Genomic DNA, 13,956 nt, shown 5'->3' with positions numbered 1-13,956 from the left:
ATCGTTCGCGTGAGTTGAACCAAATGCTCGTACTCAATGCCGTTCCGCATCTGTTGACACTCAATGCAAGGCTTGCGACATGTGCCGGAAGAAAAAGATTCGTTGCGAGCCTACTGCCCAAGGATGCAGTCCATGCACCAAATATGGCACAGTGTGTCATTTTACGCCAATTGCAATGAAGAGGAAGCCTCGCAGACCAGCTGGGTCAGTATGCTTCTCCAGCCTACGAAGTTTGCCTTTATTAAGTGTTCTGCAGCTTCAAATACATCGCACAGCTCGAGAAAAGACTCTTGGGAGTAGAGGCTTTGCTAGGAGAAAGGTCATTGGGAAAGCCAACTGTGCCTAACATCATTTCGCATAAAGACCAGACGACGGCCGCAACATTACCTGACACAGCAGCACTGATCAAATCTCACAATGAAAGTAATTCATGGATGCCAGAGAATGAGCTACAAGTTCCCTCATTCGAACATACGAACAATCCAGTTGAGTTTCGCCATGGAGCTACATTTCGAGTACCCGACCACGATGCAACCGATTGGTCTACGCTTGGAAGTTATGTAACTGACCGTATGTGGCCTCGTTCCGCTCCAGAATCACGCCTAGTTGCTCTACCAGCGCGTCAGCAGCTACCCACAAAGGCAGTCGCTGAGGAGTTGATTGAGGAAACTTTCAGTAACTATAATAGGTTTCTTCCACTTTTTCACGAAGAGGACTTTTTGAGAGAGTTTCACCTCAAATATTCGACTTCTAGTCCTAGGGATGCTGGTTGGTGGGCATGCCTCAATGTTGTGCTGTCGATAGCTCATCGCCTCCGCGCCATACGCACATTAGATCCGACACAGGAGCACATTCTGGCTTATGGCTATGCACAAAACGCTCTCAGCGTCGTCTCCGAGCTGAATGTCTCCGATCGAAGTCTCTCTGCTGTCCAGGCTCTGGCGGGTATGGCCTGCCTTCTTCAGGGCACACCGGATCCGGAGCCAGCCGCAATGCTCGTGGCCGCAGCTCTACGCTTGGCACAGCTTATGAATCTGCACAGAGAATGTTCCAGCCCAGGAGTCACGGAATCAGAAGCCGAGAAACGGAGGCGGGTGTTTTGGAAGGTGTATATTCTTGACAAGGATGTTAGTCTACGGACGGGCCGACCCTTTGGTCAAGATGATGATGACATGGATGTACTTTTGCCATCAAAAGCAAGTCTTGAGTCCGGAAATTTGGACCTGTTCAACTGTCGCATAGGCCTTGCACTTGTTCAGGGGCAAGTGTATAAACAATTGTACTCGGTACGGGCTGGACGACAAACGGCTGCACAGAGAGCGATTGCGGCACAGGAGTTGAGTTCTTTATTATCGTACTGGAAATCCAGCGCGCAGCTGGAAATACTAGAGGACTTCGCGGCATTACCAGGGTTCCAACTTTCAGGCGAGATGATACACAAAGTGGTCCTACGACTCACATATCTTCATTGCCTCACAATGATCGATCGCCACTTGCCTCTAGCGGCGAAACCTTTCTCCAACCAAGAGCTCAGCCGGTCTGAACCAATGTCACCCCCAGGTAGCCTATGCGTCGCTGAGGCACGCAAAGCGATCCGTCTTATTGAAGCCATCCCCCAAGGAGACTGTGCCTGTGTCTGGTAAGTGATCTCGAGAGAAGCAGAACCTTCTGGACATCTTTATCTGACACACTGTAGGATGCTTCTTCACGCTTTCTTCGCTGCAGCTAGCAGCATGCTCCATAATTTGACACATAATCCCATATCGCCAAATGCAATTTCAGATCTCAATCTCATCGAGCCATTTCTACGTCTGTTGGAGACACTCGCCAAGGATCCAAACACAATCTCACAGTCCAAGGAGCTGGTGCAAATGCATCGCACTTGCAAAAGCTTAAACCTCAAGGCCAAAAAGGCTGTTCAACATTTCAGTTCAAAACCTCTGGCGTCCTTTACATAACCATCTAAGCATAACCGGTCTCTAATAAAACTTCATTAACAACCTATCCCAGATACAGCAGCAGCCCTTGCGACGCAGTGGCTAAGCGCCTAGCGGGCTTTATGAGCACTCATCGCATAATGCAGTCTGGATGACTCCGGCCAGGGTAGCTAATCCTCCAACTAAACACACAACCATTAAGCAAGCCTCGGATTTTGAAGACGCAACACTTAGACTCTCTAGGCCCTACAACAGTAATAGCCATCACAGCTATAAAGAGGCCACCTTTCTTTTGCCACGACAAGTGTAGCGAACAGGGGTTGGCACCTCTGACCATTGGTCGAGAAGCTTGCTATCTAGCTACGCCGGTCTTCAAGGGACAAGGCTACGTGGTGGCGGTTAAAACGGAGATTCACTCCTGCTGACCTGGTGCTCAATCACAGGACGAGTGTATTCAAGGTAACTAGATACTAATAGTCGTTGTATCAAAACAAGCAAAGACACCTATTGGAGCAAGATGTCTGTCACTATACAAATTGCCTTGAACTGAAACACGCTTTGATTTGGCCCCCGTAGCTGCAAGTCGGTCTTGCAGGACCTTCAAGATGGTTGGAAGGGCTTTTATGCACCCAAGCAGATGTCAAGCACTGGAGGTCCAATCTGTGCTCATTAATGGAACACCAAGCAAGAGGCGCATAAGGTAGGAGTGTCTATTTATCATCCTACTTTAAATGATCCATCCCTATCTCCATCCCCAACCACACTCAGCAGCAACTCGCCTGTTTAAGACGGAGACCCGTTCCCCCTGCCACACTCTATTATTTAGCTTCTTGGAGCTTCAGAAGCTTCTTCACACTCGGTCGCGAGAGCATGTTGTCAAGCCACTTCTTGACGTGCGGGTAGTCATCCTGGTTGAACTCTTCATTCGGAATTCGCGGCTCGGCTGTGTTCTGCCACGTAAAGAAGGCGATGTCCAGGTAGGAGAGGCGGCCACCTAGAAACCAGGAGTTGCCGTCCGCGTCGGGCTTTTGCTTTGCCAGATGCCCCTCCAGTACTCCAGTCACGCGATTAACCTCCTTGACGTAGCGTTCGCGCGCTTCGGGAAGCGGTTGATATATAATAAACCACATCGCCTGCCCGTAGTACGGTCCCTGGCCAGTGGTCTGGAAGTAAAGCCATTGACGAGCATGGTACGCCTCAGCTGTGCCCGGCACAAAGCTTAGCTTGTAGTCGGTATCATATTTCTCTGTCAAGTACTCGATAATAGCGCCCGACTCCCACAGCGTGAGGTCTGTGTTTGGGTCCTGGATAGACGGCAGGCGCCCATTTGGGTTGATGGCGACGTAGTTGGGATTCTTGACATCGTTAAGTGGGATGACTTCGGTCTCATATGGCAGACCTAGCTCCTCACAGAGGAGAATAACTTTGCCAGCGTTGGGCCCGTGAATTCCAAGTACTTTGATCGGCTCCATTTCACCCGTTTAGATGAAGGTGTATCGAGATATACGAAGATAGATTGTAGGATCGAGAGCTTGCAAATTGATTCAGGTGTTGACTGATGATGAAAGATCCAGTAGATGATATAGCGCAAGAAAAATTCGGTGTCATGTACTTTCGGTCTCCTTTTAAATACATCGCCTCTCTCTGCCTGCCTTGAGAGTTCTACTTGATTCAACATTCATCATGAAGGAGTAGCAAGCTGACAAATGTTGACATTACGACACAACATTCCTACTCAACTCAATAAACCGAATTAACAAAGGGAAAGCGAATATACAAGCTTATGCAACTACAAGGGACTAAAGTCAGCCGGAGCGGAGGACTCGCAGATAAAACAGAACCCTCCTCTCACTTGATAGGTAATCCACGGGAACATGCCCCGCTTCTAAATTTCCTTACGCAGGATGGAACGAGCAACTTCGTGTAGGTTCAAAGACAATGACAATATTTGACGTACAAGTAAATAATTAGTAATAGCATGGAATGATAGGAGTTTGAGGCAGCAAATGGATATCACCGCCGCTCAAAGAAGTAACTGCGACATTGGTAAGGAACGGAATTGAACATTATGTAATCGAGTTCGGACCTTCCGAAGGCTCCGGGTCCGGGGCCGGGGGACCGGCGAGAATCCACTCATTAGCCAAAATAGGCATACAGGCTTGCTCCAGCTCCGTGATGGCTTCCATTACAAACAGTACAAGCAGAACCCTCACCGTCTCGGATCACTGCCTGTGCCTTTCTTTGCCTCAATGCGAAGACATGGAAGCATATATAAAGCAGATAAAGGCACCTCGCTTTCTTGCTCGACTGCACACGGTCTGGCCTCTCCCATTCATTCCCAACTATGCCCGGAATATCTCCTGTCGTTCTCATCCTCGGTGCAGGACCTAAAGTCGGCCTCCCAACGGCGAAGGCTTTTGCCTCCAAAGGTTACAAGGTTGCAATCGCAGCCCGGTCACTGAACGAGGCAGACAGCACAGGCAGTCAGCTTAACATCAAAAGCGACTTCGCCAACCCCGACGATGTTGTCAATGCCTTTGTAAAGGTTAAGAGCGAGCTGGGAATCCCGAGCGTAGTGATATACAACGGTATGCCTTAGCACCAGATACACTAACTGAATACCTGCTAAGCATTCGTAGCCGGCGCCGCGACCTTCCCTTCCCCGGGCGACCCATTTGGGATCCCGTTGGACGCTTTCAAGCGAGACATGACTGTCAACAATACCAGTGTTTTTGTCGCAGCACAGCAGGCCGTGCTCGGCTTCGCGGAGCTCCCTGCCAATGCACCAAAGGTATTCGCGTTTACGGGCAACATACTAAACGTCAAGCCGCTCCCGCAGTTCCTGGAATCCGGTGCTGGCAAGTCAGCATCTGCGCACATGATGATGGCTGCCGCTTCTGAATACAAAGACAAAGGGTTCAAGTATGTAATTCCTACTATCATTTAACTGCTGGAGTGAATGTGACTGACCATTGCATAGGTTTTACTATGTCGATGAACGAAAGGCAGATGGCTCAGCTGCTTTTAAGATTGATGGAGAGGCACATGCAAAGCTCTTCTGCGAGCTCGCAGAGGCGAAGACGCAAGGCCCATGGTTGCAGACCTTTGTCAAGGGCGCTGGATATAAGGACTTCGGCCCCTATCGACTATAGTGTTGTCGCAGGAGCCACTCAGTACACAAGATAGTATATGTGGAGCTGATTCTAGCATGGCAGATACAGAGAGTTGCACACCATCCATTTACAGCAGTCAACATAGCAACCTGGTTGCCAAAGAACTTTTACTGTACAAAGGGGCCGATATAAATGCAACAGATGAATGTGGACGGACACGCCATCATATACAGTATGTCGAATGTCATCAAGTTGTTGATCGATAGAGGGGCGGACGGAAACGGCTGGACGCCTTTATTAGCCACCGTCCACTTTGGCCGTGATAAAGCAGTGAGGTTGCCTCTTGATACGGGCAACATCGACATTGATGCAAAACATGTGAATCACGAGACTGTCCGGTCACTGGCTCAGAAGAAGAGGCGTAACAGCATCATACAGCTCCTAGATCAATCGGCGAACGCGAACAGCCGAAAAAGGCCTGACGGGTTTGTGCAGAGAGTGCAAGAGAGAGTGCGATCCTTATTTAAGAATGACTTAATACTACGAATAGCAAGAAATTGATAGTATAGTCTATTCGACCAGTCATTATATAATATTGTCATTTCTATTACTATCGTATGGCTTACTTCAAACTTCTTCGTTGTCACTAAAAACTTTCCATTTGACATGAGGCTCAGATCTACTTAAGCTGACTTATCATGGATAACTACATTGGTATAATCGATCAAAAACCCTGACGGCCCGTTGAGTGCGGCATCGTCTCCATTTCTTCGGACAATCCGCCTCAGTGTCGGAAAAATCAGGCCATCGATATTCTTGTGATCCCAACAATAATGAGCCGCCACTCCTTTCGCAACATCTGTGACATAATCCATCCTCCTCAAGAGAAAATATTTGTCATCAAAATAAAACTTCTGAACTTTCGTGTGAGTCGGAAACCCATCCGGATATGTTACTTCCAAAACGCGCCAGTTCTCCCCGCCCTCCGTATGCGGTTCCAGCTCACGACTTGTAAAATCGGGGCGAATAAAGAGAAACGGGATGGACAAGTAGTTACACATCGCGTAGCTAATGAAGTATGTGAGTTGTAGATCGTCCCATTGAGTGGTACGGACGTGGTCTTTGAAAGAGGAGCGAGTTTTCTTGTATTCTTTTATGATCGAGCCATCTCTTGCCTCTAGCCACGTCCTATCGTCGTCGAAATACCCTCTGTTGTCAGGGGTGGTGCCTGGAAGTCCTTGAATGACACTTTTAAGCTTCTCGATGTCAACAGTAATGGTTGGTTGATGGTGACCGGGATAACCCTTTAATTCGAGAAAAGCACCGGAAAAGTTGAAGGTCACATCAATGGACTTGACACGATTCCATCGGTCCAATCCGCCGTGTGCCTCAATCACTCGGTCAAGAAGCCGAGATTCCTGAGAAGTAGTGGCCATTATGGATTACTGTAAGTGGAAATGCAGTAGATGGATGAATATTGAAACCTAAATAGTAGAATGCGAAGCGCTGTAGATATAGTCCTGAGACTGTTCACCAACAAGAAGACACAAGACTTATTCATCTTGATGAATAAGCTCAAGACAAAGCCCTTTTTGGCATCGACAGGCTTTTTCACCAACAAGAAGACACAAGACTTATTCATCTTGATGAATAAGCTCAAGACAAAGCCCTTTTTGGCATCGACAGGCTTGGCTTACCAAGAAACATTAATAATTCTCATGATGTTTTTGGAGGGCGCGACAACTTGGAAGGCGTGAAATCTTAGAGGGCGCAAAGTTTAAGAAGGCGTAAAGTCCTAAGAGGGCGCAAAGTCTCAAGAGGGCGCGAAAATGACATCATGGGTAGGTACGGAGTTGAGTAGTGAATTCGATTCATGTCCTAGACAACTCTGGTAGATAACCCTCAATACTTCCACGTCTCTAGACGGTGAGCTACATGCTATGCCTCTATAGTTTAAGGGCGGCTTACAAACCATTTGGCCGAAAGCGTATACAGTAACAATCGAGTCATTACTAGTTGACTAGGGAGTAGGCATGGAACATTGGAAACTAGATGGCGTGAGATTAATGTCAGGTGTCCACTTATAATGTGGCTGGTAAAAAACAACGAGGGTTCAAGATCCTAGCAGAGTGAGGAAATCCTTGCCGTCTAGACTCGGTATATATGTAACAGGACGACTGGTACCCAGCGGTGGTTAGTACAACAGCCGAATATACCACCCGAATTCTGATATTCAGATTGCCTTCTTCATTCGAATGCCTAAGCTAATTCTGCTTTAACACAAGTAGCCCCTAAACCATACCCAAGTACTGCCTAAGCTAGCGAAATATAGTCTCTAAATTAAGGCTCTTTCTTAAGCTTATACCCCCAGAAGATATTATCATGGCCGTACAAAAATCATTGCGTATAGATGCTACTTAATACCTGTCAAGTATTTCAGCTGTGACTATCACTCCGCTGAGATATATATTTATGATTAAAAGAGAAAAAAGTCAGTAAAGTTATGAATTATGTTGCCGCCTCTGTAATAGAGAGGCAGAATAAGCGACTGCCTGATCAACCAGCTGGGTAGATCTAGATTACGTTCCCCAGCTATCAATAAGATATAAGATTTTAGTGCTTACTAAACAAACCGGTGAAGATGTTCCTCGGAAAAAATTACTGAAATAAGCAGCCCATTAAGACACTAAATTACAGCTGGCAGAGGCAACTTTCTATACGTGACTTTGGGCTATAGAATACATCGCGGTGATTGCTTGTCCAGAATAGATCTTGCAGTTGGAAAAAGATCACCAATAGAAGATATATCATACAAGCTTTGTATAATATTTGATGTGAGCTTATCGTGTTACTATTGGGAAACTTATGGGATGCTTATCTTCACAACGGGCTTTGTAAGATATCGTATAGGGAGCCAAGATTATTGCAGAGATTAATTGAAGTAACCCAAAAGTCATATCTTCTGAATAAGTCAGGTCATCAGCTTCTTAGATTCCATCTAAACAATCCAGACCCTCCACCATATCAATGAACTAACTTAAAATGTTTCTCGGAGAATATATATTACTCTAGCTACGTCTATAGCCGTGGAAGTAGAACTAGGAACCGAGAAGCGAAAGCTAGAAACGGGTTTACCCAGCTCCTCAATGCCGCTTTAAGACGAATTCGAAGCGAGTCCGGAGTTCATAAATGATCTTACGATCACTGGGATGGTGAAATGAGAAAATTAACAGTGGGGGCAACATGAACAGAAGAAGTATATAAGGAAAGGAAGGGCGCACTTAAGAAAGGGATGGATCAAGCAGAATATGAGCAATCTGACTCTCGCAACAACCGATTGATTCACAGTTATATTTCTGCTTGTCTCTTAACTCTCAATTCTATCCCTTTTGTTTTTTTTACTCCAAACAACTCATCCATCAGCTCTCAATCAATATGAGGTTCTCGACAGCTGTTACTTTCCTTTCACTGGGCTACCTTCAAGGCGCCAATGCTATCTGCAACTCAGGCGAAGTTGGCGTCGGCCGCAAGCAGGTGTACCAATGGCAAGGACAAAACAACGTTTTGGTTACGGACGAATGGGTCATCGCCGCCAACAACTGTGGTGATATTGGTCTCTCCCAGAACGAATTTCAAGGCAACCCTTGCAGCGGTGGCCCAGGCTACGGCACCGGCAATGGAATCAACAGCTGTGACAGCAGCGGCAAGCCTGGCTTTGTATGGACCAAGGGCGGCAATTTTCACAACTGTTATTCGGTTTCTCAATCCTGCGCTACCGGACCTTTTCTCTATGAGCCAATTTACTGGTGCTGTCAACGCTGGTAAACAAACCTTGACATAATGATAGATTATCATTACCCGACTCTCACATTTATAAGAATGTGCCTGCGGAGTGTGTAGTTCTAGATCAAAATCATGTCGGAACTGATTAGAAGGAGATTACTAGATCATTCATGCGATTTATTAATCTACTTAAACTATCAGAAGCTTCAGACTTTAGTCTCGGTAACTAAACATGCAAATTCGCTTCTCTACACTCTTTTAGATAACTAAAGTACCTTCCTAGCCAATGATTACGAAGAAAACTCAAGTAACATTTGGAATTTAGTCTGTTGAATGCGTCTGTAGCCTTGAAAACATTTTGTTATTAGCCTTTACCCTGAATTTTGCTTAGCTTTCGTTTATACTACAAACTATAACAAACTGGGTATATGAAGATAGCGTCTCTGTTGGACGGGAAATTTGCTGTATTACTATCATTCTTTCTAATGAGCACTCAGCCATGCATCCACGATCCGGTCACAACATTATGGCCAAACCCATTCGCATTTAGTCCAGTAGGCCTCGGCTGCGCTCCAGAGAATCCAAACGTTTGTCAATTTGATGGCGTTCAAGCTGACCAGGCCGCTCTATTCGTCGCGAAGGAACTGCATACGAAGGATAAATTTAAGTTATAAAAGAACAAAGAAAAAAAATCACAATAACTTGTCTGATCTCATAACTCGTACTTTTCACAATGAATTCTGGTAACGTAGTTGGTGAGACTGTTTGACTGGTTAAAGAGGTCATTAAGGCCATTTCCAGGACCCCCAGAGTCAACAGAGGCGCCAGAATAACCAGGTCTACTCTCTCCGTCACTAGCACCCGTGAAACCTATCAAAACCCACACGTTGGCTCCCATACTTCCTCATAATAATTCCTCCTCATGCTCGAATCAGTCCACGAGAGGCTTATCCCATGACGCTGAATATCTCTAGCAATGTGCTCCATTCTTTCCCAAGGATATATGTCCCTTAGTAATCCATCAAGGACATATCTCACATGTACTCGTTTCTGCTCAACGAGTGCTTCAAATCTTCCACTTTAGAATCAAACTGTAGCTTAAGTCTGGACTCAGAAAATCTTGTTATAGTGTCATCCATGTCTTCAGGCACGTTGATAATCTCATTAGTTTTGAAGTACTCGATGAGATCAAATGACCGTGTCGGACTCGTGATTAATATTTTGACCATTGTTTCCACACTCTTTGAAGAGAGAAGTTCGTTAATTTCCTCCACCGCTTCTTTCATGACATCGCACAAGTCTGCAATCTCGTAATAATTGGTGCCATCAATAATGATGAAGATGGGTGTCGCTTTGGGAAGCTCAGCCACCAGGCGACGCAAAAGACGCCCTTGTCGGCGAGAGCTCCAATTCGGACTGGTTCTCTTCAACTTCTCTATGAAGTCGTGTTTGAGGCAAGTAATATTGGGAAATTTCCACTGCGCCAGAAGTTGTATCAGAAGGCTTCTTAACAAGCCGCTCGTTTTTTGCTCTTTTGCATCTTGTGAGTTCCTGTCAAGCATCTGAAGGCCACAGAAATGACTCAAGACGATGAGGGAGCCAGGTGAGTTTAAGCTCTGTGCGAGCATAGCACAGAAAATCGACATTGTTGTAACGCGCTCCAAGGAACCATAGCCGTTGACAAGAATTGTCTGTGATTTGGTTGATGAAAACCAATGGTTGACGTTCTTATTTGTCAATAGCCATTCGATACGTTTCTGTGCCTCTGCCACCATGGGTAACCCAATGTGTAGTACTTTTTTGAGAATTTGTTTCTAAGCAGTGTGCATAGCGACAGCATTAGGATCTAGCAGAAGCAACAAATCCTCCTGCGAAATTATCATTTCTGGCTTCTGTTCCATGCTTTCACTGGTCTGACTCATGATATGCTGCTATATCTCCAGATACCCTTCATCAGTTCTTAGATTGCTTTAATCAGAGTTCAAGGATCACGCACATTTAGCTGATTGCACACTCCAAAGAGAAGTGCTTCTGTAGCCTTCTTAATCCAAGTTATATTTTTTTCGGTCTTTTGACATGCAATTTGCGACACTTGCTTGAGGATTCTCGGCCGGTTGATTCGATATACGCGAGTGGAAGAGTTCCCAATGTCTTTAATCCTCTCCGCAAGAGAACTGCAAGAACTTTGCTGCAATATAGTCTTTAGCCACTCGACTAGGACGAATGTCGGTATTTATGTGGCCAAAGTAGATGAAAAAGTCACTTTTACGTATGACTTTTCATTGTTCAGTACAGGATGAAAGACTCCCTAGCGCAGACAGGCTTTGATGAACGGACTCAGAACAAAGACCAGCGTTTGTCATTGGTTGTGGTCATTATTTGTTCAGTGGTATCATCATTTGAGGCGCGGTAGAGCACGCAAGCGTCGCATGCGCAAGTTCTTTGTTGGCACAGCCGCTGAGGCTTAAGAGGCAAAGCAGATGCATCCAATAGCATGGGTGTTCATGAAGAACACTGAAACAATATGTTCACAAATAGGCAGTAAACTCAAAGGAACACTCCAAAATTAGCCTATCAAACGATTATGTATTGTTTGCAGTGAATCGCTTTTTCTCCTTTGTTCACATCCTCGATGTTTGTTGTTCCCGCTGTCTGTTGTTCAAGCAGAAGTCTTCAGCAGTCCCTTTGCGCAACCAGTATAAATGATCACCAATTGCACCGAATAAAATTAACAAAGTCTTGAAGGAGTATTTATTTTATTTTATTTTTTGACTCTCTCAGACAGTTGCCAAAGGCATACAATACCGGTCTGCATACAATGCCCCTTCTTTGTAACGCTATCTCACAATCTCTCGATCATGTCGGAGATATCTTCCATGAATTTAATTACGTTAAAATGAAGGGTGAACCTGGGCTTTGGGATCACTACATTAACTTCAAACTATTGAAAGCTTACATTAGAAGAGTAAAACCAACGGAAAAACTCTACGGGGAAGTCAACAACGAGGTCGCATGCATCGTAATATCACATCAAATCCAGTTATTATCCGCTCTTATGGATTATTATACAAAAAAAGGTAAGATTATATCGTCTCCTTGTATTCATATGAGCTCTTATTGACCACGATTTGCACGCTGTATGTCTAGTGTTTCCCACTGAGGAGTTGTTTCCTAGTAACTCTAAAGACGGCGATGACGACAGAGCCTTGATCCTCAAGGGAATCAGGGAAGATAAAGCGAAATACAACACAGATCTACTTGATGACTTCAAACCTGAGCACTTATTAAAGCCCGTTAATGAGGAGGAACTCTTGCGAATGCTAAAGACCATTTTTCTGCATGCCGAGGGCTCATTGAGAGATCTTTCTGCACCAGTTAAACGGCCAACATTTCCAAAATTTCGACATATCTTTAAGCCAAGAAGTCACTCGAATCGCCCTCACAAGAGACAAGAATCCAAACTCAGACAAGGTCGCCTGAGTCGTTCTCACGAGAGACGAGATCCAGCCCCTAACCGGAATCGATCAGATAGCCCTCGTGAGAGACGAGATTCTACACACAGACAAGGCCGCCCGGGTCGTTCTCAGGAGGAACAGGATTTTTACCCCAACCGTGGACGAAGTCGTTCAAATTGCCCGAGTCGTTCTCACGAAGGACAGGATTTGAACCCTAAACCTGAAGGAGGTCGTTCGGATCACCCTGTCGAGAGACGAGATCCAGCCCCCAAAGAAGATCTCCCGAATCCCCCTCTTAGGGTCCGAAGTATCGATATTAAATCAGGTAGCAAAATTCGGATAACTTTCGGAGATGAGGTTTGAAAGAACACTTAACGGCCATAGTCGAGGATTAGACACCAAAGAATGGCCAGCAGACTATAGGGAAGCAGTTTATTAACACTACATGTACACAAGTCAGAGTACGGTAATTGTGTTTCAATTGCTGGAGAGCCGAAAGATGGGATGGCTTAATAAATGGGAATTGTATGTTGTATAAAGTAGACACTAGACATGCTATCACCTAAATTCTGAAGTATTAAATTGTCCAACTACAATTGAGAATATCGGATGAATAGATGGTTACAATATGTTGCAATAAAAGAGACTTGAAGCATATTACTAGTGCTAGCAACACTACTACCAGTTGCAGAGAACCTTATAACCAAAATAGTGATTCATATTTATAACATGATCGGATATGTAGAGAAATGAAACGCATTACATTGGTGAATCATACAGTTTGATGACAACAAATAGCGGTTACCTTACTCTCCTCTTGTACCTGCCTATAGCCATATGATCAGCGCCTAGTTGCTCACCAACATGTAAATCATGTACCATGGGCAAGATTATATTGAAACTACGATAATATCTGAACAAACCCCCCCCCCCCCCCCCGTCGGTGCCCCCAGTCGGTGAAATCCATCATAGATCTTCCAAAATCCCACACATACATCATCAACTACTGCAGGGTAGCCGTTCCGCAACACCACCGGATTGCCACCAAACAACCAAGCAACGAATAAACGTCCGCATCCTGCGCACACCTAAAGCAACGCCCTCAGATTGGAGAGAAGAGTCATGCGTGGCTGATGATAACGGTGAAGGCTCTCGTCTCACCTAAACGATAAGTGATAGCACGGTGACTTTTATCTGCAAGATAGGAGTAGCCTCGCTTCGCATGCAGGGCGTCTCTCTGCATACTGCATACATGTACACGTGTGTATGTCCCCAGTATATTTCTCTATTTCTACAAATACAATATTGTAAATATGATCAATACGTAGACAAGTCGTATCTTGATATTTATCTCCAACTGTATCCAACCAAGACGTGTTTATTTATACCCACCACTAGAAATCTACCACCATCTCTTTCTCGACGGCCCAAGATAGGAAATCCAAGTACCCGCAGCTAATCAGACAAGGGTTCAAGATGCACAACTCACTCCCAGATGCACGTCCTAAACCCCTTCCAGCATCGATCTTACTCCTCCAAATATACATGTTCAAGCTAGTGGTTTCTCTCCACTGTTAAACATCATGTCAACGGTACTTGCTACCACTTTTACACAAATCTCGGATGCTGAAGCTGCAGTAGAGCCATCCATCCGACTTACACCGATTC

General features: G+C 45.3%; 6 protein-coding genes across 6 annotated transcripts; 3 read left to right on the top strand and 3 right to left on the bottom strand.

Annotated features, from left to right (window-relative positions):
• Positions 1-175: 175 nt before the first annotated feature.
• On the top strand, positions 176-1,958 carry T069G_09428 (fungal specific transcription factor domain-containing protein; the record flags this gene model as incomplete). The annotated part of the gene is made up of 3 exons (XM_056176638.1): positions 176-204; positions 257-1,639; positions 1,697-1,958. 3 exons carry the CDS (start codon positions 176-178, stop codon positions 1,956-1,958), a joined length of 1,674 nt encoding a protein of 557 aa, XP_056025116.1.
• Positions 1,959-2,755: 797 nt separating this feature from the next.
• On the bottom strand, positions 2,756-3,409 carry T069G_09427 (uncharacterized protein; the record flags this gene model as incomplete). The annotated part of the gene is made up of 2 exons (XM_056176637.1): positions 2,756-3,100; positions 3,152-3,409. The coding sequence occupies 2 exons, from the start codon at positions 3,407-3,409 to the stop codon at positions 2,756-2,758; spliced, it is 603 nt and encodes a 200-aa protein (XP_056025115.1).
• Positions 3,410-4,281: 872 nt separating this feature from the next.
• Positions 4,282-5,089, top strand: T069G_09426 (short chain dehydrogenase domain-containing protein; the record flags this gene model as incomplete). The annotated part of the gene is made up of 3 exons (XM_056176636.1): positions 4,282-4,525; positions 4,577-4,859; positions 4,918-5,089. 3 exons carry the CDS (start codon positions 4,282-4,284, stop codon positions 5,087-5,089), a joined length of 699 nt encoding a protein of 232 aa, XP_056025114.1.
• A 644-nt stretch (positions 5,090-5,733) lies between these two features.
• T069G_09425 (uncharacterized protein) lies at positions 5,734-6,486 on the bottom strand (the record flags this gene model as incomplete). Its single annotated transcript, XM_056176635.1, has 1 exon — positions 5,734-6,486. The coding sequence occupies one exon, from the start codon at positions 6,484-6,486 to the stop codon at positions 5,734-5,736; it is 753 nt and encodes a 250-aa protein (XP_056025113.1).
• Positions 6,487-8,485: 1,999 nt separating this feature from the next.
• Positions 8,486-8,875, top strand: T069G_09424 (uncharacterized protein; the record flags this gene model as incomplete). Its single annotated transcript, XM_056176634.1, has 1 exon — positions 8,486-8,875. One exon carries the CDS (start codon positions 8,486-8,488, stop codon positions 8,873-8,875), a length of 390 nt encoding a protein of 129 aa, XP_056025112.1.
• Positions 8,876-9,867: 992 nt separating this feature from the next.
• T069G_09423 (uncharacterized protein) lies at positions 9,868-10,608 on the bottom strand (the record flags this gene model as incomplete). Its single annotated transcript, XM_056176633.1, has 1 exon — positions 9,868-10,608. The coding sequence occupies one exon, from the start codon at positions 10,606-10,608 to the stop codon at positions 9,868-9,870; it is 741 nt and encodes a 246-aa protein (XP_056025111.1).
• Positions 10,609-13,956: the final 3,348 nt, after the last annotated feature.

Source organism: Trichoderma breve, chromosome 6 (genome assembly GCF_028502605.1).
Source record: "Trichoderma breve strain T069 chromosome 6, whole genome shotgun sequence".
In the NCBI taxonomy this organism is placed as follows: Eukaryota; Fungi; Ascomycota; class Sordariomycetes; order Hypocreales; family Hypocreaceae; genus Trichoderma; species Trichoderma breve.
The sequence above is the reverse complement of the archived record's forward strand: the minus strand, read 5'-3'. Positions and strand labels throughout refer to the sequence as shown.